We start from the raw sequence: 22,155 nt of genomic DNA on the forward strand, positions 1-22,155 counted from the left end.
AAAAAAAAAAAAAGAAAGAAATTATCCATTTCTCTAAAAGCAGCAGTGGGCATGTTACGTTCTACCTGCCCCAGGTCATGGTCACTCTCACACCTGTTTCCACTTTAGTATTGAGGGCACCCTTGGAGTTCCCAAGTGCCAGGGAACTGTTTCAAATGTATTTCTTTCTTTAACAAGTCTCCTGAGCTGCATTGGAGATTCAGGAAGAAGACATCTTTTCTTTTGACTGTTCACTGTCAAGCTTAAAATGATACAGATGACTAAACTAATAGTACACATTTTGAATAAATATAATGTGAATCGTATCAAACGCCTCAAATTTTCTTTTAAATATTTTAAACTCCTGGCTCGGCGCCTGTGGCTCTAGTGGCTAAGGCGCCAGCCACATACACCTAAGGTGGCGAGTTCGAATCCCCAGCCCAGACCCGCCAAACAACAATGACGGCTGCAACCAAAAAATAGCCAGGCATTGTGGCGGGCGCCTGTGATCCCAGCTACTTGGAAGGCTGAGGCAGGAGACTCTCTTGAGCCCAGGAGTTGGAGGTTGCTGTGAGCTGTGAGAAGCTACGGCACTCTACCCAAGGGGATAGCTTGAGGCTCTGTCAAAAAAAAATAAAAAATAAATAAATATTTTAAACTCCTGGGTGATGTTATAAATAATTTTATTGAAAGGTCAGTACTTTCCCTTTTATGTGGATTTTATTTTTCATTTAAATAGAAGGAACTATTGTAGAATCCATATGTTACATGGTTAAGTGTTGTTACTGTGTTTTAACAGAAGCACCTGGGTTCAGCAATTCATCACTGATTATCCTTCACCAGCTAGAAGACAAGATGAAAGCCCATTCTTTCCTTATGGATTTTATTCGCCAAGTAAGAGTCCAGGTTGCTGGGCGCAGGGGTGTCTGGGACATGTCTGCTCTGCTTGTCATTAGCGCTCTCTAGCACGGGAGAAATCCCTTCTCTGTTCTGAGCTGTTTTGTTGGTTGGGTGGACCATAACTATTGTCTTTTATTTTCTGTGCTGATTTAAAAGTAGACAGTTTCAAGGCTGTGTGAAGGCTTATTATTCCAAGTATAAAAACAGGATTTCATTCAGATTTCCTCATGTACTTAATGTGAAAACTTAGATTTTCATGAGCTGATATGGTATTATTCCAAAGACAGTGAGTAATATTAAGATGATGGCAGATTTTTAATTTTGAAATACCATTAGAATCAATCCTCATTTAAAGTATTCTTTTCCTTTTTGTAAGCAGCTGTCCGCATATACATTGAACCTAAATTGTAAAAGTGTTTTTGCTGCTCGACAGAATAGTTACATAAATTCATCCATTTTTGTCTTGTCAGTAGGTGGTAGCTGCCAGGCATATTACATTTCCAGATGAATGAATTTTGTCCTGGTTTTGATTGTTTTTAAACTCAGTAATGCTTGCCTGTTAAGGAGACTCCAGTCAGTGCTACCCAGTAGAACTTTCTAGGATGGTGTGAGTGTTCTCTGTGTTGTCCAGATGGCTGCACTAGCCACATGCAGCCACTGAATAGCTGAAATGTGACTAGTGCAGCCAAAAAGTGAAAGTGTTTTAAATTTAATCGTAATTAACAAATTTAAATAACCACTGTGGAGAGTGGTCATCTTACTGGGCAGTGCAGCTCTAGATGATTCCAGAAGTGACTTGATTGGTCCTAATCCCACATTTTGCTTCATCTTTAATGCAGTTTTTGGCTGCTGCTTTCTATTCTATTATTATCTTGGCAAGAAAACTTCATTGAGTCTTTTTTTAGTATTTTAAGTGAGCTATAGATTGGTGGGGAAGAAGCACAGCATTTCTTCCTGATATAATTTTAATTAGCCAAGTATATCAGTTAACTATTATATTGCAAACCAGCCCAAAATGTGGTGGCTTAAAATAGTTCTGTGGGTTAGCCAGGCAGCGCTTCGGCAGGTTTCTCTTAGGATTCCTCCTTGCCCTGCATCTGAGGTGTGTTGAGCTGAAAGTTCCACAAGCCTCAGCTAGCTTACCTTTCTGGCAGTTGGTGCTAACTGTCGTCAGGGCCACATGGGTGTCATCCTCCTATGGGCTGTGCTGGCTTCTTGTGGTCTCAGGGCAGCATTCCTAGGGGATAAACGTAGAAGCGGTAGTCTTCTTAAAGGTTCAGTTTAGATGTCAAGTAATGTTACTTACACTAAAGTGACCTTGGTTAAAGCAAGTCACAAGGCAGCCTGGATGAAAGGGATTGAAGGATTGATTCTCTCTCTTAAAGGGAAGAGTGGCAAAGTCACTCGTGTTGTAAAAGGCTATGCATCCTGGGCTGGGAGGAACTGGTGGCCCCTCTGCCACACTGAATGCACACTGATCTGTCAGAGGCCAGCTGAGAACGTGAGCATTGGGGCCTTTTGTGGCTCCAGAGACCTTAACAAGGTCTCACAGCTACTGGTAGCAGTGTCCATTGCAAGGCAGTGTCTAGCTCTGAAAATCCCATTCTGGGTACGCCTTATATTTTTCCATTTTAATATTAGGAGCTTATTTTATTAATCAGAATTTATGTTAATCATTGGGAAAAATGTATAACTAGATACTTCTGTCTGAGGAAGTATTTCCGAATATGGTGCTTTACTTCTGCTCAAGCCTAATTGGGGATCAGGAAGACTGTAGTTATCCTCATTTTGAAGGGAAGGGAAGTTGCATCAGCTCTCAGAGGACCTCTGCCTCAGGTTTCTGGTGCCTCATGCTGCATGAGGGAACTGTAGCAGAGGGTTAATCCAGTCATCCTCCTGTGTGACCAGAGGGACTTTAATCTAGAACTATTGCTTCACCATCAGTGCTGCAAAACCAAAGTAGTATAAAGCAGGCAGTTGAGATGATCTTGCATAAAAACTATACTTAAATTATTTTTTGAGGGAATCAGCAAGTGGATTCAAATCAAGAAAGACTATCTTATCTTTAAATAGCCATGTGAGCAGGTTGACTCAATTGAGATACTAATTAAGATACTTTGGTGAAGTATTCTACACTCATTAAATATAATGACCATCTAAATGTGTAGTAAAAAAAGATTCTATAAAATCAAGGTACAGAACAGTATATGTAGTATGATTCCTTTGTAGTTAAAAAAAAAGATGTCTCGGCTCAGCGCCTGTGGCTCATGTGGCTAAGGCGCCAGCCACATACACCAAAGGTGGCGGGTTCGATTCCAGCCCGGGCCGCCAAACAACAATGATGGCTGCAACCAAAAAATAGCTGGGCGTTGTGGCGGGCACCTGTGGTCCCAGCTACTTGGGAGGCTGAGGCAGGAGACTTGCTTGAGCCCAGGAGCTGGAGGTTGCTGTGAACTGTGATGCCACAGCACTCTACCCAGGAGGACAGCTTGAGGCTCTGTCTCAAAAAAAAAAGACTTCTCCTAGCTTGTAAATGCCAGAAAAGCATATAGAAAATGAATGTGATAAAAATTAAACCAGTTATTAATGAATTATGCTTAAAAATGAGAACAAGTTTTCATTATGTGTGTTTGCCTTTTGGCTGCTTTCTAGTTCAGGATCTTATAGGATTGTATCAAATGAGAAAGCTTGGAAAAACTCCTAGAACTATGTAATACCCCAGATCAGAAGTAGACGCAAAAGTTAGACTCCTCCACTCTCCCTAGCTTTGGGGTTCTAGAAATCAGTCTTTGAAGATGAAGGCTGCTTAGTTTTTCGTTCCCATAGGGCTGAGTTTTAGGAGAGTTAATCGATAGAGAGAGGAAAGGGAAGGGAAACAATAGTTTGGAAAACATGATAGGTGGAGACAACAGAGTGGACTGAAGCTCTGCAGTAACCTTGATCTTGGAAACATCTGCACTTTCTTACAGGTCTGAGCTGAAATATGTTGTGTGTCAGAAACTGCTAGAATGAGAGGCAGCTGGAGGCACTTGATGGAGAGCTGGGGCCAGTGGCTGTGCTCATTGTGCTTCTGGTGGAAATAGGATGGTGGTATTTTGCATGTTGCCGTAACCATAAGCGTTTTCTAAGGAAATGTGTTTGCCTTTTCTCAAGGTTGGCTTATTTGAACGTTTGGGCACTTTTCCAGTCAGAGGAATGCCGATGGCAACCCGCCTGTTGCTCTGTGAGCATGCCGAAAAGTTGTCAGCCGCCATTGTTCTCAAGAACCACCACTGCCGGCTTTCTGACCTTGTGAACACGGCAATATTGATTGCTTTGAACAGAAGGGAGTGTGACATCCCCTCCAACTTGACTCCTGCAGATGTCTTTTTCAGAGAGGTAACGTGGCTTTGTAGACCTGCACTATTTACTCATCTACTGATCACACCCAAGCAGGGAAGACAGTGAGATCTTGTTGTAGTTTTAAACTGGACTCCTTATTTTCTGGATAAAGAATCACTTAGAAGTGCTTATTTATTGCTTATCCTGTAAGTTGAGCTTGCAAAGTTGAGAAAAGGTGCTGTGTGCTGGATGTTTTCCTGTGTCTCTGCCACAAGGAGGCTGCCTCCCTCAGCATGCGCTCTGCCTCTGGCTTCCTCTCGAATTTGATGAACATGAGGCATGCCGGAAGGTCATTGTTGGAAGAGTTACCCCCTCATCTTCCCTCCTTGCATATGAGAGACCCCGGCTCCTTTCTGGCTGCTCTCTGTGTTTCTGAGAACTTGCCCTCCCCCATACTTCCTCAGGTCTGCCATTGGTAATGGCTCCATGTGTCGAATCATCTGTTCTGGGACCCTTTAATCTTGCAAACCATCCCTTCACTGATCTCTCCTCAGCTTCTTCCTTGGATCCTGCTGATAAACCTCCTTTTTCAAATCATATGTATTTTCAGAGAAGAAAAGTCTGATGTAAACTTCAGAGGGAGAAAAAGCTAAGATGCTGGCCAGCTAGTGGCGGCCAGGCATCAAAGTAACAGTAACACAGTCCTGCATAGCCTGGTGAGGCACCAGGGCAGACTCCTTTAAGATGTCACTTGGGCCAGTTGTCTTAACTGACAGTAGCCAGTAGATCCTGGCTGTGGGTTCACCTTTCAGCTCATGGTTTGGGCATGCTTCTGGGGTTCATAGTTCTTACATAAGACAGTCTCTTCTCCATGGCATTGTCTGATTTTAGAAATAGTTCCAGGTTGGTGGAATTTGTTTTATATTTGAGGAACTTGTGATTCTGTTTGAGGCATTAAATTTCCCTTCCTTCTGTAGCCTAGGTACCTTCTGGCATCTAATGCACTATGCCAGTAGTGTGTTTTTTCTTAAGGTTTAATGTACTGTAACCTAAGTTCAGGTTTTCTGTTGATTCCATAGATGTATTTAGTTTGAATTCCTTTTTTTTGTTACACATTTGGGTCAGTTCTTAGGGAATGTAAAGTTCTTTGTTTTATTTGTAATTAAGAACTGTGCTAGAAATCTGAATGGAAGAAAGAAAAACATAAGGCCTTAAGTTTCACGATCTAACAAACCAAATTATTATAATTTTTGTGTCATTCTTGGTCTTTATTCATACATTATTTTACATGATAAGGCATATTTTAAAAAATTGCTAATGACGGATTACTTGAAATAACTGAGTGGGGAGCCTGGTCCTCTTCCTGCGGTTGCATCAAAGGGCAAAACGTACTTGTTGGTTGAGTGTGTATACACTGTCCAGTTAGCTGAGTAAGATGAAAAGTTCTGGAAATTATGCTGTATTATGTATTATTTACATAGTACAGGGATAGTACTTCAGGAATATGATATAGCAAAACAAAAATTTGATTGGCTCTTCGAAAGTGTGTTCTGTATGATAATGGTAATACTTAGAACTGTTCCTGTCACCGTTTATCTATTTCTTGAGGTGTTTACTGGTTTTCAGCTTCCTTTGGGAGTAGTTCTAAAGCTCCTCCCACAGGGGGTAACTATAATGAAGAGAGCTAGAAAGAGGGGATACGTGAATACAGTGAACAGATTCATTGTTTTTCTTTCTCGTCACCTGTCTTTTCACTTGTGGGTGGCAAATTACCTTCCTAAAGTGTATTAGCATTGTAAGAGAGCTGGTTAATTAATGTCTATCTCTGTAGGGAGATATTTTTGATTTGGCAGCCCTGATGTAAAGTCAAGTCATGTAGAAGTGTGCTTGTGGTGCTTTCTGTGCCTTGCCTCTGTATCGAGGCTGAGAGGGCCGGGGGACCTCCCAGGGCTCTAGAAGAGCAGAACTAACTGCTTATGGAACAAATTGTTGGCATAGCATATGGAGCTGTATTTGAAACTACGGAATAAATACACAGAAGGGTATTTATCAAGCCTTTTGGCATTTTAATTGCTTTTATATCATTTTTTGCCTTTTGTATCACATATGCTTTCATTGTGTTTTTCATGTTAGCAGAATTTTACACTTCATCTTACAAATTAAGTATGCTGAGGTTTCTTGCTTGGGCAATCAGGATTTCTTTGGCTAACATCAGAAATACAAATAAGATTTGCAAGAGACTAATTCTTTTGGGGCCATGTTTCACATGCCTCCGTGTCTCACTGCTTTTGCTAGTTTGTGAGCTCCTTAAGGGCAGCAAGTCTGATTTTTCTTTCTTCTTATCACTGAGTGTCCAGTGCTATGCAAACTGTAATAAAGGGGGAAAGCTTAACTTTAGACTAAAAATGGAAACAGGAATTTCAGTGCCTAAGAACATTGTTGTACTTATCTCTGTGTGTTAATTACATTATGTCTAAAGAAGAGGAATTGCTCATAATAGAAATTATCAAGTTCATTTGATTGGGTTGCTATTTTAATTCATTAATTTGTTACTCAGGGTCTTTCATTATAAAGAGACATTTGTAACCTAGTTCTAGTTAAAAGTTACACTGAGCACTGATAGCTATAAACACTGCAGTTGCTTGTTTAAGAAAAAATCTACTTGGTAACAATCTAGAACTTTCCTATTTATAAGACTTAGTTATTTAGGCATTCTAACCGTTGAAGGTTAGGAGATTCTAACTCTGACTTTTCCTGGATTTTAAATTTATTTTTATCAATTATCAATAAAATTTATTCTGTCTAATTATCTGAGTACATGACCTAATGAGTAAAACCCATTCAGTAGTTGTAGTTGTTACCTCCCTTCACGATTCTGACTGTAAGTGGTTGACTTCTGTGTGCCTTCTCAGGTGTCCCAAGTAGACACAATCTGCGAGTGTTTACTGGAGCATGAGGAGCAGGTCTTGAAGGACACGTCCCTGGATTCCATTGAGTGGGCTGAAGTGGTAATCAGTGTGAACAATATTCTCAAGGTACAAAAACATGGTACAGCAAACCAAGCCCAGAGCATGTATATTTAAGAAAGTGGTTTCTGTATTCCTACTCTGTATTGCCAGTAATTTATCAGGCTGTTAGGTAGAATAAACTTTGTGGGGGATGTTTATGTCATTGCAAATGTATTAATGTTAATGTAACTAAATATTTGTTTTGTTTCTTTTTTTAGTTACTAAAAACCTTGCTACTTACAGTACTGACTTAAATATTCACTTGACTTTCACTAGTGGACTTTACAGTAATGGTTCTTCTCCTTTGATTACTATGGCTTTCCAAAATTAAAGTTAAGTTGTAGAGTAAAATAAATTTCAAAGCAGAAAGAACCAAAAAGTAATCCTACAGACCTGTGCTGGATATTTTTTCCTGTTAATAGACTTTGCTATTTCAGCTTGCCTTGAGAAATATTGCAGTCCCTCACATTTCATGTTTTCTAGGACATGCTGCAGGCTGCTAATCATTATCGCCAGAATAGAAACTCCTTGTATAAAAGAGAAGAGCCACCAGAAAAAGAACCTGAGTATGTTCCCTGGACAGGTAATGTACTGATTTATTAATGGTTGTTTCAAATATATTTTGACTAACCCATCAGTTTTGGAAACAGTGTTACTCTTTCAGTGTAGGCATGTACTTAAAAGAAAAGAATAACTTATGTGTCATCTCCAAAGTGAACAGTTCTTACCATAATCACTTTATTCCTTTGGACTTACTTATGGAACTCCCTATAATTTATTGTTTAACTGGCACTTACTATGCGTTTACTAGGATTTAGTACAAATAGTTAAGCATAGAAGCAGGTCCTGGCCTCAGAGGTATGTACTATAGTTTATGTTGACTGAATACAAGACAGTAAGTAGAGTAGCGACAAAGGAAGAAGAATCATGTTTACATGGATTTGCTGAGGAGACCTCCTTAGAGAAGATGGGGTTTGAGTATAGTGTATTACCTGAACCTGTTTGATTTATTTTCCCAGCAGTGGTGAAATGACATAAGCTTTAGGTAATTTTTTTCCCCTTACCCATTATAGACCCCTTATTTAAGCATGTTATTTTGTGTGATTTCACAGCAACAAGTGGTCCCGCTGGCATCCGAACAGTAATAGTGCGCCAGCATGAGATTGTCCTAAAGGTAGTTTACCCACAGGCAGACAGCAATCTCCGAAACATGGTGACAGAGCAGCTGGTAGCACTGATCGATTGCTTCCTGGATGGTTATGTTTCCCAGCTCAACTCTCTGGACAGATCCATTGATCAGGAAAGATACACCAGTCTGGAGGAGGAATATCTACAGAAAAGAACAGACCTCTTATCTCCTCTTCGTAAGTGCACGATATTTGGTCAGGTCTGTGGGTCTTGAAATCCTTGCAGAACATTCAGATTGTATAAAGAACCAGCACACTGTACCCCATGACTGCATTAATGTACACAGCTATGATTTAATAAAAAAAACAAAAAAAAAGAAATTTGCAGAACAGATGAAGGGGTCAAATAGGTAATGCAGTGTATTCAATGTAGCGACCTTAATCCAGTTGTAACCAAGAGCTTAAAGCAAGTGCATAGTATGTATTGCTTTCTGTGTTCTTTTATTCAATTGTTTTCCAGTACTTACCAGGTACATGTCCTGTAGACATTGCTGAAGATGATTAAAGTGAATAAATCAACAGCATGTGGATACTGCCCGCAAAGAGCTTAGTTAGCACCTTAGACCTCTACATGAGGGCCTGCCCTGCGCAGTAGGTCCTGATGAGGACTGGCCAAGGGGTACAGAGAAGACAGCATGGTTCTTCAGCCAGGGACACATATACATTCCAGGCTGGGATTAGAGGTGCTTATTTCCCTAGTACAGGAAGGAAAGAAATAGTGTTTGGGGAGACAGTTGTGATACAAAGGACTGAATGTATATCTTTAATGAGTTGATGTAGATATTGAGAGTAAATGCCAGGAACCAGGTAGGCTTCCTTTTCTTAATAATTCTTAATAGGAATAAAGGTAAAATTTCAAGTAATATTTTTATTACATATTTTGAGTTTTGCTAACAGGATTTTTCCCTTGTTTTCATTTCCACAGTCACCCTAGGCCAGTATTCATTGGCCGCTTCTCTAGCAGAGAAATACTGTGACTTCGATGTCTTGGTACAAATGTGTGAGCAGACCGACAACCAGAACAGACTCCAGCGCTACATGACTCAATTTGCTGATCAGGTGATGGGTGTTGGGTGTGTGGCCAGTGGGTCCTATAGTATGGCTTTGGTGTTTCCAATCTATACCTTTGGAATATGACATGATCTTTTTATAGTTAACTTTGGTATCTTTCTTTGTGAATTTTGACCGAAAATTCTTTAAATACTACTTATTCTTTGACCTTTGGAAAATGTTAAATCTTCGTTTCTGTTCTTTTATTTTTAGTTATATTAAAAGTACTTAAGTAGATGAATATTGATAAAATTTTTAAAAATTTAAAGTTATATTAAGGTACTTAAGTAGATGAATATTGGTAAAGTTTTTAAAAAGTACTAGAGAGTAGAGTATACTACTTTCAGTGAGTCTCATATTTCTGTTTTCTTTGGGTTTGACATCATGCTTCCTATTTTAAAAAGAAGTCCCTGTTACAACACTGTATAGATGAATTTAAGTTGTTCCTTAAGGCCAGTATATTTAGTCAGTTGATTACTATGTAAAATCTTTACTATGTAAAATTTTTTTCTTACATAATAATGATATAAAATTCAAAAAACTCTTAAATAAAAAAGATAAAAATCACTCATAATTCTACCATTCAGAGAACCCTTTTAAACATTTCATTTATATTCTACTCTTTCTATTCTGTGTATTAATATTATAAGTGAACATTGTCAATATTGTGAAATATTCTATAGCAGCATTTTTTTTTTTTTTTTGAGACAGAGTTGCCCTGTGTAGAGTGCATGAACATCATAGCTCACAGCAACCTCAAACTCTTGGGCTTGAGCGATCCTTTTGCCTCTGCCTCCCGAGTAGCTGGGACTATAAGCGCCCACCATAACAGGCAGCTATTCTTTGAGATGAGGTCTCGCTCTTGCTCAGGCTGGTTTTAAACTCCTACTCAGGCACTCCATCTGCCTCGGCCTCCCAGAGTGCTTAGATTACAGGAGCCACTGTGCCTGGCCTATATTAGCATTTTTAATGGTGTTATAGTATTTCGACGACTGGGTGTGACTTATTTTTTTGATCAATACCCATCAATGGACTTGGCTCATCTAATATTTTACAGTAGTGCTAAAGTATTGAAGCAGTATTGCACCAGTCATTTTTTAATTCTTTTAATGGATTCTAGTTCTCTATTGACATTTTCCACCCGTTTTTGCTTTTTCTTTTAACATATTCTTTTTTGACCTGAACATATGGGCTTATTTATTTATTTATTTATTCATTCATTTATTTAATTTCAGGTTAATGTGGGGGTACAAACAAGCAGGTCAAAATACTTGGATTTGTTAGGTAGAGTCCCCCTTGTGGTTATGTCCCATACACAAAAGTGTGCCAGGCACCCCCACCCCATGCCCATTCAGTGAGAGCACCCCAACTCCCCCTCCCTCATTAGCCCTCCCTTCTTCTTAACATGTTTAGTAATTATTTTAAAGTCTGTTTCTGCTAAATCTGATCATTTTTAGGTCTGTTTCTGTTGCTTGGTTTTATGATGGTTAAGCCATATTTTTCTGCTGCTTATATCTGGTAATTTTATTATTGTATTTTAGATATGACAGATAGAAGAACTATAAAGATGGTAATCATTATTTTTCCTCAGGGAGGGTTTTCCTCTCTTTTAAGCAATTTAGGTGAGAGGCAGAGCACGCAATCCATCAGGAATATAAGTGGGCAGGGGCTTGGTCTAAGCTTTCACTCCATTTGTTTTACTTCTGGTTTCAAAAGTCTTTGGGGGAGAAACTTATTTTCATAGCAGGATCTCTACTTTAGTGGAAGAACCTCTTAAACACTGAGACCATAGGACATGTTGGTCTTCCTAAAAACTGGCAGAGAGTTTGGGCCTCTCGGGATTCTGATGTATCATGGCAGCCCCGTGGCCAGCTGACAACAGAATTCTACCCCGAGCCTCTCACTTTGAAAGGTTACAGTCTTTGTGTTGTCCAGTAGCCTTTCTGTGATTATAGAGGTTTGTTTATATATGCTGTCCAAAATGGGTCCACATGACTGGCCACATGTTGCTGTTGAGCACATGAAATGTGCTAGTGTACCTGAGGAACTGAATTTTTAATTTTAATTTAGTTTTTAAAATTCAAGTTTAAACAGCTACACATGGCTGACAAACATCTAGGTTCTGCAGTGAACTTCGTTGAAATCATGAGCAAGATATACTTTCTGATTCCAAATTTACTTATTTGTCAAATTAGGTTATCCTACAATATAAGAAATTATTATTTAAAACAAGATTTTTGTTTTATAGAAATTTATATTATCAGAAATGTATTTTTTAAATTATATTATTAAATATTAATAGATTGTTGGCTCTATCACTTGTAGAATTTTTCAGAGTTTCTCTTCCGGTGGTATCTGGAGAAGGGAAAGCGAGGCAAGTTACTATCTCAGCCCATTTCTCAACATGGACAGTTGGCAAACTTTCTGCAAGCTCACGAACATCTCAGTTGGTTACACGAAATTAATAGCCAAGAGTTAGAAAAGGTAAGGATTCAATTATATGGAGCAAATAAATGCATTTTATTTAGGTAGTTTTAGTTAGTATAATTTTTAGTAATTAAAGTACTACTGATAGCCATATACCGAATAAGGAGTTGCTATACAAAATATATAAGGAAATCAGCTCAATAGTAAGAAGACAAATAACCTGATTAAAAAATGGGCAAAAGATCTGTAGTCATACATATAAATGACCAACCGATATGTGAACCCAACGCTCAGTATTGGGGAAATGCAAATTAAAACCATATGCCTCTTAGAATGGCTGCCGTCAGAAAGATAACAAGTGTGGGAGAAGATACGGAGAAAAGGGAGCTCTGGTGTGTGGTCAGTGGGAATGTAGAGTTAGTCTAACCATGTGGAAAACTGTGTGGATATATCTCAAAAAATTAAAAATAGAATTGTTATTTTTACTGAATTACTACTATCCAGCAGTCTCACTTTTGGGTATGTATCCAAAGGACTTGCAATCAGTATGTCAAAGAGATATCTTACTCCCATGTTCATTGCAGCACTGTGCAAAATAAGCAAGTTGTAGAATCAACCTGTGTGTCCATCATTGTGAATAGATAAAAAAAATGTGGCATATGTAATAAACAGTGGAATAATAGTTTTTAAAAAGAAGGAAATTCTGTCATTTGCAATGATGTGGATGAAATTGGAAGATATTATGCTAAGTGAAAATAAGACAAGTGCACAGAAAGGCAAATACCACATATGTCATCTCACATGTTAAATATAAAGGATTTAAAGTTATAGAAGCAGAGAGGCTCTGTGCCTGCAGCTCAGTCGGCTAAGGTACCAGCCACATACACCAGAGCTGGTGGGTTCAAATCCAGTCGGGGCCTGCCAAACAACAATGACAACTACAACCAAAAAATAGCCGGGCATTGTAGTGGGTGCCTGCAGTCCCAGCTACTTGGGAGGCTGAGGCAAGAGAATCACTTAAGCCCAAGAGTTGGAGGTTGCTGTGAGCTGTGACGCCACAGCACTCTATGGAGGATGACTGCTTGAGGCTCTGTCTCAAAAAAAAAAAAAAAAAGAATTGTAGAAGCAGAGAACAGAATGGTTGTTATTAGAAGATGGAAGGTGAGGGGAGTGAGGAGATGTTGCTCAAAGGGTACACAGCTTCAGTTAGGAATTTTTTGAGATACATTGCACAACATGATAAAGTTAGTAGTGAATTGTATATTTTAGAGTAGCTAAGAGTAAATGTCAGATCTTTCTACTATAAAAAATAAATATTGAGGTGATGAGTGTATTAATTGGCTTGATCTAGTTATTATACATCATGTACATTATAACATCGTTTTGTACCCATAAATGTATATAATTATACTTTGTTAATTTACAGTAAAAATTTGAAATTAAAAAAAAACATGATTCTTATAGGAATTTATTTAAAATTTTTTTGGAAACAGGTTCTACTCTGTTGCTTAGGGTAAAGTGCCATGGCATCAGCATAGGTTACAGCAGCCTCAAACTAGTGGGCAGAGGTGATCCTCCTGCCTTACCCTCTTAAGTAGCTGGGACTACAGGAGCCCACCACACCTGAATTTTTCTTTTGAGACAGAGTCTCACTTTGTCGCCTTTGGTAGAGTGCCATGGCGTTACAGTTCACAGCAACCTCCAACTCCTGGGCTTAGGTGATTCTCTTGCCTCAGCCTCCCAAGTAGCTGGGACCACAGGCATCTGCCGCAACGCCTGGCTATTTTTTGTTGGAGTTTGGCTGGGGCTGGGTTTGAACCCACCACCCTCGGTATATGAGGCCAGCGCCCTGCTCACTGAACACAGGTGCTGCCCTAATTTTCCTATTTTTAATAGAGCCAGAGTCACTCCCTTACTCAGGCTGGTCTCAAACTCCTGAGTTAGAGATCCTCCCACCTTGGCCTCCTAGAGTGCGGGGATTACAGGTGTCATCCACTGGGCCCAGCCAAAAATTTGGAATTTTTTTAAAAGTACTATAAAATATACACCTCCCATTCACTCACATAATTTACTTAAAGCATTCTTCTTGATTTATGGTGGTTTGCCATTACATCTAATATAAAAAAAAATGTTGTCCATTGTGATTTCAGTTTTATTATATTAAAATCAAAAAGGTTTTGCTGACATGTATATATAATCAATTTTTTTAGTGATAAGTATGTTCTCCTAATACAAATAAAGTTTGTTTTTGGTAGGATGTTCAAGTGAACGTGTAACTGTGCTGGAGCAAGTGTTATGCCTGTGTCTCTTCCCAGTAATTAGCATGAGTAGTTGATTTTTAATATGTAATTACTTTCACTGTATGGCAGAGATTAGTTTTTAGGTTTACTAATTATCAATTTGTCTTTCATTGGGAATGACTTAGGGGGGAAACGACAAGTTTGGGACATATTTAACTTTTATTTCAACTTGAATTGATGCCCAGGATCTTAGATTTTCATATTTTGTTTGTTATAGGCACATGCAACACTTCTAGGATTGGCAAACATGGAAACTCGTTACTTTGCAAAGAAAAAAACCCTTCTTGGCTTGAGTAAATTGGCTGCATTAGCATCAGACTTTTCAGAGGATGTACTACAAGAAAAAATTGAAGGTAATAGAACAAATTTGATTAAGAAGATAAACAGAATGATCATGCTAGCAATTCTTATGTGTTCTTGTCAGTTAACAGGATCTAGTAGAAATAGTATCTTTCTCTACTTTAACAGGACTGTTTTTATCAATATTTATTTAGTTACAACAACTGAACAGACAAATGAATGTTCATTTGTAGCTAATTATATACTTGGAATTGGGGTGGCTTTTTTTGAGAGAAAAATTATTTATAAACAGAATTCCTAAAGATAAATTCAAATAATTTTGAACTGAGATCTCTGAGAACCCTTAGTGATACATATTCTAAGGAAAAAAGGACATGAAACATTGACCTTCAGACAGGGTTTAGGGGTAGTGGTATTGGTGCAGTAATTCTGAAATTATTATGTGTAGATTATAGATAGAGAAAATGATTAAATTTAGTACAGTCAGCTTCCCTATCCTTATATCTATGGGTTCTGAATCTATAGGTTCTACCATCACAGATTGAACTATTTGAAAAAAAAAAAACCCACAACAATAAAAAAATAAACAATTTTAAAATTCAGTACAACAACTATTTACATGTTAGGTTATTATAAGTAAAGTAGAGATGATTGAAAGCATATAGGGGTGTGTGTGTGGGGGGTTATTTGTGAACTCTACCCTATTTTATATAAAGGACTCGAGCATTTGGGTATCCTTGGGGGTCCTGAAATCTGTGTGTACTGCGGGACAACTCTCTCTCTCTATATTTTTTTTTGGAGACAAGAGTCTCAAGCTGTTGCCTTGGGTAGAATGCCATGGTGTCAAAGCTCACAGCAACCTCAAACTCTTGGGCTTAAGCAATTCTCTTGCCTCAGCCTCCCAAGTAGCTGGGACTATAGATGGCCACCACAACGACTGGCTATTTTTTTGTTGCAATTGTCATTGTTATTTGGCAGGCTGTGGCTGGATTTGAACCTGCCAGCTCCCGTGTATGTGGCAGGCACCGAGTTGACAACTGTATTATTCTTGAGAATCAAGGAGAAGGGACATACAAATATGGAAGGAAGATAAGAAGAACCCTGAATTATAATTTTTGAATTAGAGATATCAGAATCTGATTTTTTTTTTTTTTTTTTTTTTGAGTCAGAGCCTCAAGCTATTCCCCTGGGTAGAGTACCGTGGCATACGGTACACAGCAACCTCCAACTTCTGGGCTCAAGCGAGTCTCTTGCCTCTGCCTCCCAAGTAGCTGGGACCACAGGCGCCCGCCACAACACCTGCCTAATTTTTGGTTGCAGCCGTCATTGTTGTTTGGTGGACCTGGGCTGAATTCGAACCCACCACCTTAGGTGTATGTGGCTGACGCCTTTAGCCACTTGAGCCACAGGCGCCGAGCCCAGAATCTGATTTTTAAAAAAACTTTTTCTTGTTTGAGGTGATGAATTACCTTGATTGGGAGTATTACACAATGTAAACATGGATTGAAACATCACACTGTACCAGATGAATGTACAGTTACTATGTGTCAATTAAAAATATTTACATCTTATGGTACCCTGGTAGCATGAGTAAACCTAGTTCCATATCTTGGTTTCTAACTACCATTTTCCAATAAAAGGAAATGAGGACACATTGAAGGAAGTTATTTTGGAGTGCCTTTTTAGGGCCAGAAAACAAGGTTACTGTGGAGATGTCAAAAGAACCAAGAACTTTGAACAGCTTCCACTGGCCAAGTTTGGTGATAATCTCAACATCAAAAGGACTGATAGTAAAGAATTATATGTTAGATTTTATGAAAGAAAAATTTAGGAATGCACAGTGATGTCCAAAAGGGGCGGGGTCAGTGAAATATTTCTTTAAAGAATGCAAAGTAAGAAATGCAGAAAGAATGATAGAAGTCATCGAAGGATGCTGACACCATTGAATTTAGGGGTTAGGGAAATGTTTTCAGAGTATCAGCCCACAGATCTAATAGGTACCATCACCAACAGAAAGACAGACCCACACTGCACTTCCTGAAGGGACGGACATGGGAGTAAATACCATCACTTGTGTAATATTCTCGCCAGAAATGTTTAGGTGAATCTAATCACAGAGGAACAATGAGATATATCCTGATGGTGGGACATTTTATATACAATTGGCCTGGACTCTTCAAACTTTTAATAATACGAAAAACAAAAAGGCAGGAAGCTGTTTTAGATTAAAGGAACCTAAGAGCCATGACACATAGTAAAATGCATTTGAGCTTCTCTCAATCCTGGATCATCCCCCAAATAATCGAAACAACTATAATGCATATTTAGAGGACAACTGGGGACATTTGAACATGATACTAGGTGATAGTACTGTATTGATGTTAATGATAGATACTGTGGGCAGATGTCCTTCTAGGAGGAGTATTTAGGAATGAAATATCATCAACTCTTTAGTTTTCATATGATTAGCAAAAAGAAGAACGAGAGAAAGCAAACAGGTGAAAATGTTAACAGCCAGTGACTCTAAATGGAGGGTATATAGTGCATGTTCTTTAAAATTTTCTGTAGGTTTAGAATTTTTCAAAATAAAAATCAGCAGGGGAAGGAGGAATCTCAGCTATGTGGTTGATGTGAAGTATATGCAGATAGGGATATTTGGTTGTATGACTTAGCCACAGAGAATCCAGCCTCTGGGGTCTGGGTTCAAATTACATTGCTGTCACTTTTTTTTTCCTTTGAGGGTGTGGATGTAATGGAAAGAATCTGGAATTCAGATATTTCCTCTAGAACTTAATAGTGGCACTGGGTAGTTAATTTGCCTTTCTGAACCCTGGTCTCTTCCATCTATCACACAGGTACTTGTAGGACTGAGGACAGGTGTTGCTGGAGAAAAAGGGTCTGCATAGGATAAGTGTGCATTACTTTGGTTATTAATTTTTTTTACTATTCATGAGAATCTTCTTCAATCTTTTTTATTTTTTGCACTAGTAGTGTGCCTGTTGCTCTGAAGAAAATGTGTTTATATTCATTCTGCAGGGCAGGCTGATAGTCTGAGAGGGGAAGCTATGCCTTAGTTTGCCACCACAAATAGAGCATGTTCATCAGAATAGTTTAACATTGGACTTTGTTATTTATTTATTTATTTTTTGAGTAGTCTCACTATGTTGTCCTCAGTAGAGTGCCATGGTGAGACAGCTCACAACCACCTCAAATTCTTGGGCTCAAGCAATTCTTTTGCCTTAGCCTCCCTCGTAGCTGGGACTACAGGCACCTGCCATGATGCCTGGCTGTTTTTGTTTGTTTGTTTGTTTCTTTATTTGTTTGGCAGGCTTGGGCCGGGTTTGAACCCACTAGCCCCAGTGCATGTGGCCAGCTCCCTAACTGCTAAGCTACGGGTGCCGGGCCAACTTTGTTATTTCTTGTTTCTTCCTCCCAGACGTTAGAACTCTGGTCACATTGGATCACTTCTTTTTTTCTTTTAATTTATTTATTTGTTCATTTTTTTTGGTTGCAGCCATCATTGTTGTTTGGCGGCCTAGGCTGGATTTGAACCCACCACCTTAGGTGTATGTGGCTGGCGCCTTAGCCACTTGAGTCACAGGCGCTGTGCCTTAATTTATTTTTTATTTCAAATTAATATGAGGGTATAAATTTTTAGGTTACATTGTTCTCACTTCCTTTTACAAAGTTCCATTTGTAAAAGGGCCCCTCACCCACGGGCGTGTTATGCACCCTCAGAATGTGCACATTAGGTGAGATCCCACCTCATGCCCTCCCTTCTCCTGCCATATGTCCTCCTGCCTCACTTTACCTTCTTACTAAACTATATTCGTGTTTCTTTGTTCTTATGAGCATGTAATTGTTTATGTATTGGCTTATTATCAGAACTGAGTACATTGGATATTTATTTTTCCATTCTTGTGATACTTTACTAAGAAGAATATATTTCAATTCCATCTAGGTCAGTGGTTCTCAACTTGTGGGTCGTGACCCCTTTTTAACAGTGAAAGTACATTGTGGCATTAGGAAGGTTGAGAACCACCGATCTAAAAAGCTATAAAGTCTCTATCTTTTTTTTTTTTTTTTTGAGACAGAGTCTTAATATGTTGCCCTCGATAGAGTGCATGGTGTCACAGTTCACAGCAACCTCCAACTCTTGGGCTTAAGCAATTCTCTGGCCTCAGCCTCCCAAGTAGCTGGGGCTACAGGCACCCGTCACAATGCCTGGCTATTTTTTTGTTGCAGTCGTTTAGCTAGCCTGGGCCGGATTCAAACCTGCCAGCCTAGGTATATGTGGCTGGTGCCCTACACACTTAGCTACCCGGGCAGCTGTCTCCTTTTTTTCTTTTTTTGGCCAGGGCTGGGTTTGAAACCACCACCTCTGGCTCTGGCGTATGGGGCCAGCGCCCTACTCCTGGAGCCAGTCTCCATCATTTTTAATGGCTGAATAACTCCATGGTATACATATACCACAGTTTGTTGATGCATTCATGGGTTGATGGGCACTTAGGTTCCTTCCACGACTTAGCAATTATGAATTGAGCTGCAGTAAACATTCTAGTGAAAATGTCTTTGTGGTAAAATGATTTTTGCTTTTCTGGGTAGATACCTAGTAATGGGATTGCAGGATCAAATGGAAGATTTTTGAGGATTCTTCATACTTCTCTCCAAAAGGCTGTATTAGTTTGCAATTCCACCAGCAGTGTAAAAGTGTTCCCTTTTCTTTACATCTGGTATTTTGTGACTTTGCAATGTGGGCTGATCTTGCTGGGATTAGGTGATATTGTAGAGTGGGTTTTTTTTTTTTTTAAATTAAATTATAGCTGTGTACATTAATGTAGTCATGGGGTACAATGTGCTGGTTTTATGTACAATTTCAAATATTTTCATCAAACTAGTTAACATAGCCTTCATGGCATTTTCATAGTTATTGTGTTAAGACATTTATATTCTACATATAGGATTTGCATTTCTCTGATGAGTAAAGATGATGAGCATTTTTTCATGTGTTTGTTGGCCATTTGTCTGTCATCCTCAGAGAAGTTTCTGTTCAAATCTCTTGCTCACTTATAGAGGGAGTTGTTTATGCTTTTCTTATTGTTTGAGTTCTCTGTAGATTCTAGTTATCAGTCTTTTCTCAGACTCATAACATGCAAAAATCTTCTATTCTGAAGGCTGTCTGTTTGCTTTATTTGTGGTACCCTTAGCTATGCAAGGTTATTCCAGTTATTTATTTTTAGTGTTGCTGCAAAGTTCTGGGGGGGCTGTTTTCCTTATAAAGTTTTTTCCCAGGCCAGTATCCTCAAGTGTTTTCCCCGCACTTTCTTCTAGAATTTTTATTGTTTTGTGTCTTGAATTTAAATCTTTTATCCAGCGAGCATCAATTTTTGTCATTTGTAAGAGGTGTGGATCCAGTTGTAGTCTTCTACATGTGGCTAACCAGTTCTCCCAGCACCGTTTGTTAAATGAGGATTCTTTTCCCCAGTGCATGTTTTGTTAGGCTTATTGAAGATCTAATGACGATATGTGGCACAGTTCATCTCTAAATTTTCTGTCCTATTCTATAGACACATTTGATCACTTCTTAGCTATTATTTTCTTAGCACAATGAGAATATTTTAAGGTTTCAGTAATTTCCTGCAGACTGTTATCACAGTGTATCTAATGATAGGGACTAGTCTTTTTATTTTATTTATTATTTTATTTTTTGAGACAGAGCCTCAAGCTGTCACCCTGGGTAGAGTGCTGTGGCATCACAGCTCACAGCAAACTCCAACTCCTGGGCTCAAGTGAGTCTCCTGCCTCAGCCTCCCAAGTAGCTGATACCACAGGTGCCCGCCACAATGCCTGGCTATTTTTTGGTTGCAGCCATCATTGTTGTTTTGGCGGGCCCGGGCTGGATTCGAACCTGCCACCTTAGGTGTATGTGGCTGGTGCCTTAGCCGCTTGAGCTACAGGCACTGAGCCTGGGACTAGTCTTTTTAAAAATAATTTTTCTGGTTACATTAATGCCTTATGGAAAATGTATAAATTATAGGGAAAAAACCCACAATAAAAAAGCAAGTTGTCTGTAATTCCACCTCCCCAGAGATGACTATTGTTAACTGTTTTTCTACATATGGAAATGCATGGCATTTTCCCTCTAATTTTCCAAAATTGGTGTTACGAGGAATGCTGCTAGTATTTGAATAAAAGTATTTTCTTTGATCACCTAGTATTGCTGTGACTACTGTGTTTATGAAGCTGTATAGCAACTTCCACCCTTTTTCCTACAACCTACCACATGCTCCTATACAGAGCCAGAACACAGATTGCATCCTGAGAGTTGATGGCAGGCAGAAGTCCCTGTCACCTCATCCAGTGTACGTAATCCTTGTTTGTTAGTAGATTTTTTTTTTTAATCTTTCTTTTTATTGTTGTTGTTGCAGTTTTTGGCCAGGGCGGGTTTGAACCCACCACCTCTGATATATGGGGCCAGCGCTCTACTCCTTGAGCCACAAGCACCACCCTTGTTAGTAGATTTGATGTGCATTTTTTCAGGTTTTATTTTTCTTGTGATTACTCACAGTAGCTTTTTAATCATTTCCCTTTGCAAAAAAATAATTAAAGGCCAGATGGAATAGTTCATGTGTATAACTCTAGCACTCTGGAGGCCAAGGTGGAGTTGTGATTCATCTTTTATATGAAAGTGTGAGTGATTATAAATTGATTTCATAATAGTACTGAGCACATTGGATTTTTTTTTCCATTCCTGACATACTTTACTAAGAAGAATATTTTCCAGCTCCATCCATGTAAACATAAAAGAGGTAAAGTCTCCTTTTTTTTAATGCTGCGTAGTATTCCATGGTATACATATACCATAATTTATTAATCCATTCATGGGTTGATAGGCACTTAGCCTTCTTCCATGACTTGGCAATTATGAATTGAGCTGCAGTGAACAATCTGATGGAAATATCTTTGTTGCCAAATGATTTTTGGTCCTTTGGATATATACCTAGAAGAGGAATTGCAGGATCAATTGGCAAGTCTACATTTAGATCCCTGAAGGTTCTCCAAACTTCCTTCCAAAAGGAACGTACTAGCTTGCATTCCCACCAGCAGTGCAGAAGTGTTCCCTTTTCTCTACATCCACACCAACATATGCAGTTTTGGGATTTTGTGATGTGGGCTACTCTTACTGGAGTTAGATGATATCTCAAAGCGGTTTTGATTTGCATTTCTCTTATGATTAAAGATGATGAGCATTTTTTCATGTGTCTGTAGACCATGTACCTGTCTTCTTCAGAGAAGCTTATGTTCATATCTCTTGCCCACATAGAAATGGGGTTATTTATTCTTTGCTTATTGATTAGTTTGAGTTCTCTGTGGATTCTGTTTATTAGACCTTTGTTGGAAATATAACTTGCAAAAATCCTTTCCCATTCTGAGGGCTGTCTGTTTGCTTTACTTAGTGTGTTCTTGACAGTGCAGAAACTTTTTAATTTGATCAGATCCAGTAATGTATTTTTGATATTGCTTCAATTGTCCGGGGGGTCCTCCTCATAAAATATTCTCACAACCCAGTTTTTTCAAGTGTTTCGCCTGTACTCTTTCCAAGAATTTTTATAATTTCATGTCTTAAGTTTAAGTCCTTTAACCAGTGAGAGTCAATTTTTTTTTTTTTTTTGAGACAGAGCC

General features: G+C 38.8%; 1 protein-coding gene across 1 annotated transcript in view; it reads left to right on the top strand.

The window, feature by feature from the left end:
* NUP133 (nucleoporin 133) overlaps positions 1-22,155 on the top strand; it is a 74,623-nt gene that overhangs the window by 28,705 nt on the left and 23,763 nt on the right. The window contains exons 14-21 of the mRNA XM_003790985.3: positions 779-873; positions 4,033-4,257; positions 7,113-7,235; positions 7,692-7,791; positions 8,321-8,572; positions 9,321-9,454; positions 11,771-11,929; positions 14,390-14,525. Coding sequence (XP_003791033.1) covers positions 779-873; positions 4,033-4,257; positions 7,113-7,235; positions 7,692-7,791; positions 8,321-8,572; positions 9,321-9,454; positions 11,771-11,929; positions 14,390-14,525 — 1,224 coding nt within the window. The remainder of the gene's footprint in view (positions 1-778; positions 874-4,032; positions 4,258-7,112; positions 7,236-7,691; positions 7,792-8,320; positions 8,573-9,320; positions 9,455-11,770; positions 11,930-14,389; positions 14,526-22,155) is intronic.

The sequence above is a fragment of the Otolemur garnettii genome, unplaced genomic scaffold (genome assembly GCF_000181295.1).
Source record: "Otolemur garnettii isolate 467f Iridium unplaced genomic scaffold, OtoGar3 scaffold00045, whole genome shotgun sequence".
In the NCBI taxonomy this organism is placed as follows: Eukaryota; Metazoa; Chordata; class Mammalia; order Primates; family Galagidae; genus Otolemur; species Otolemur garnettii.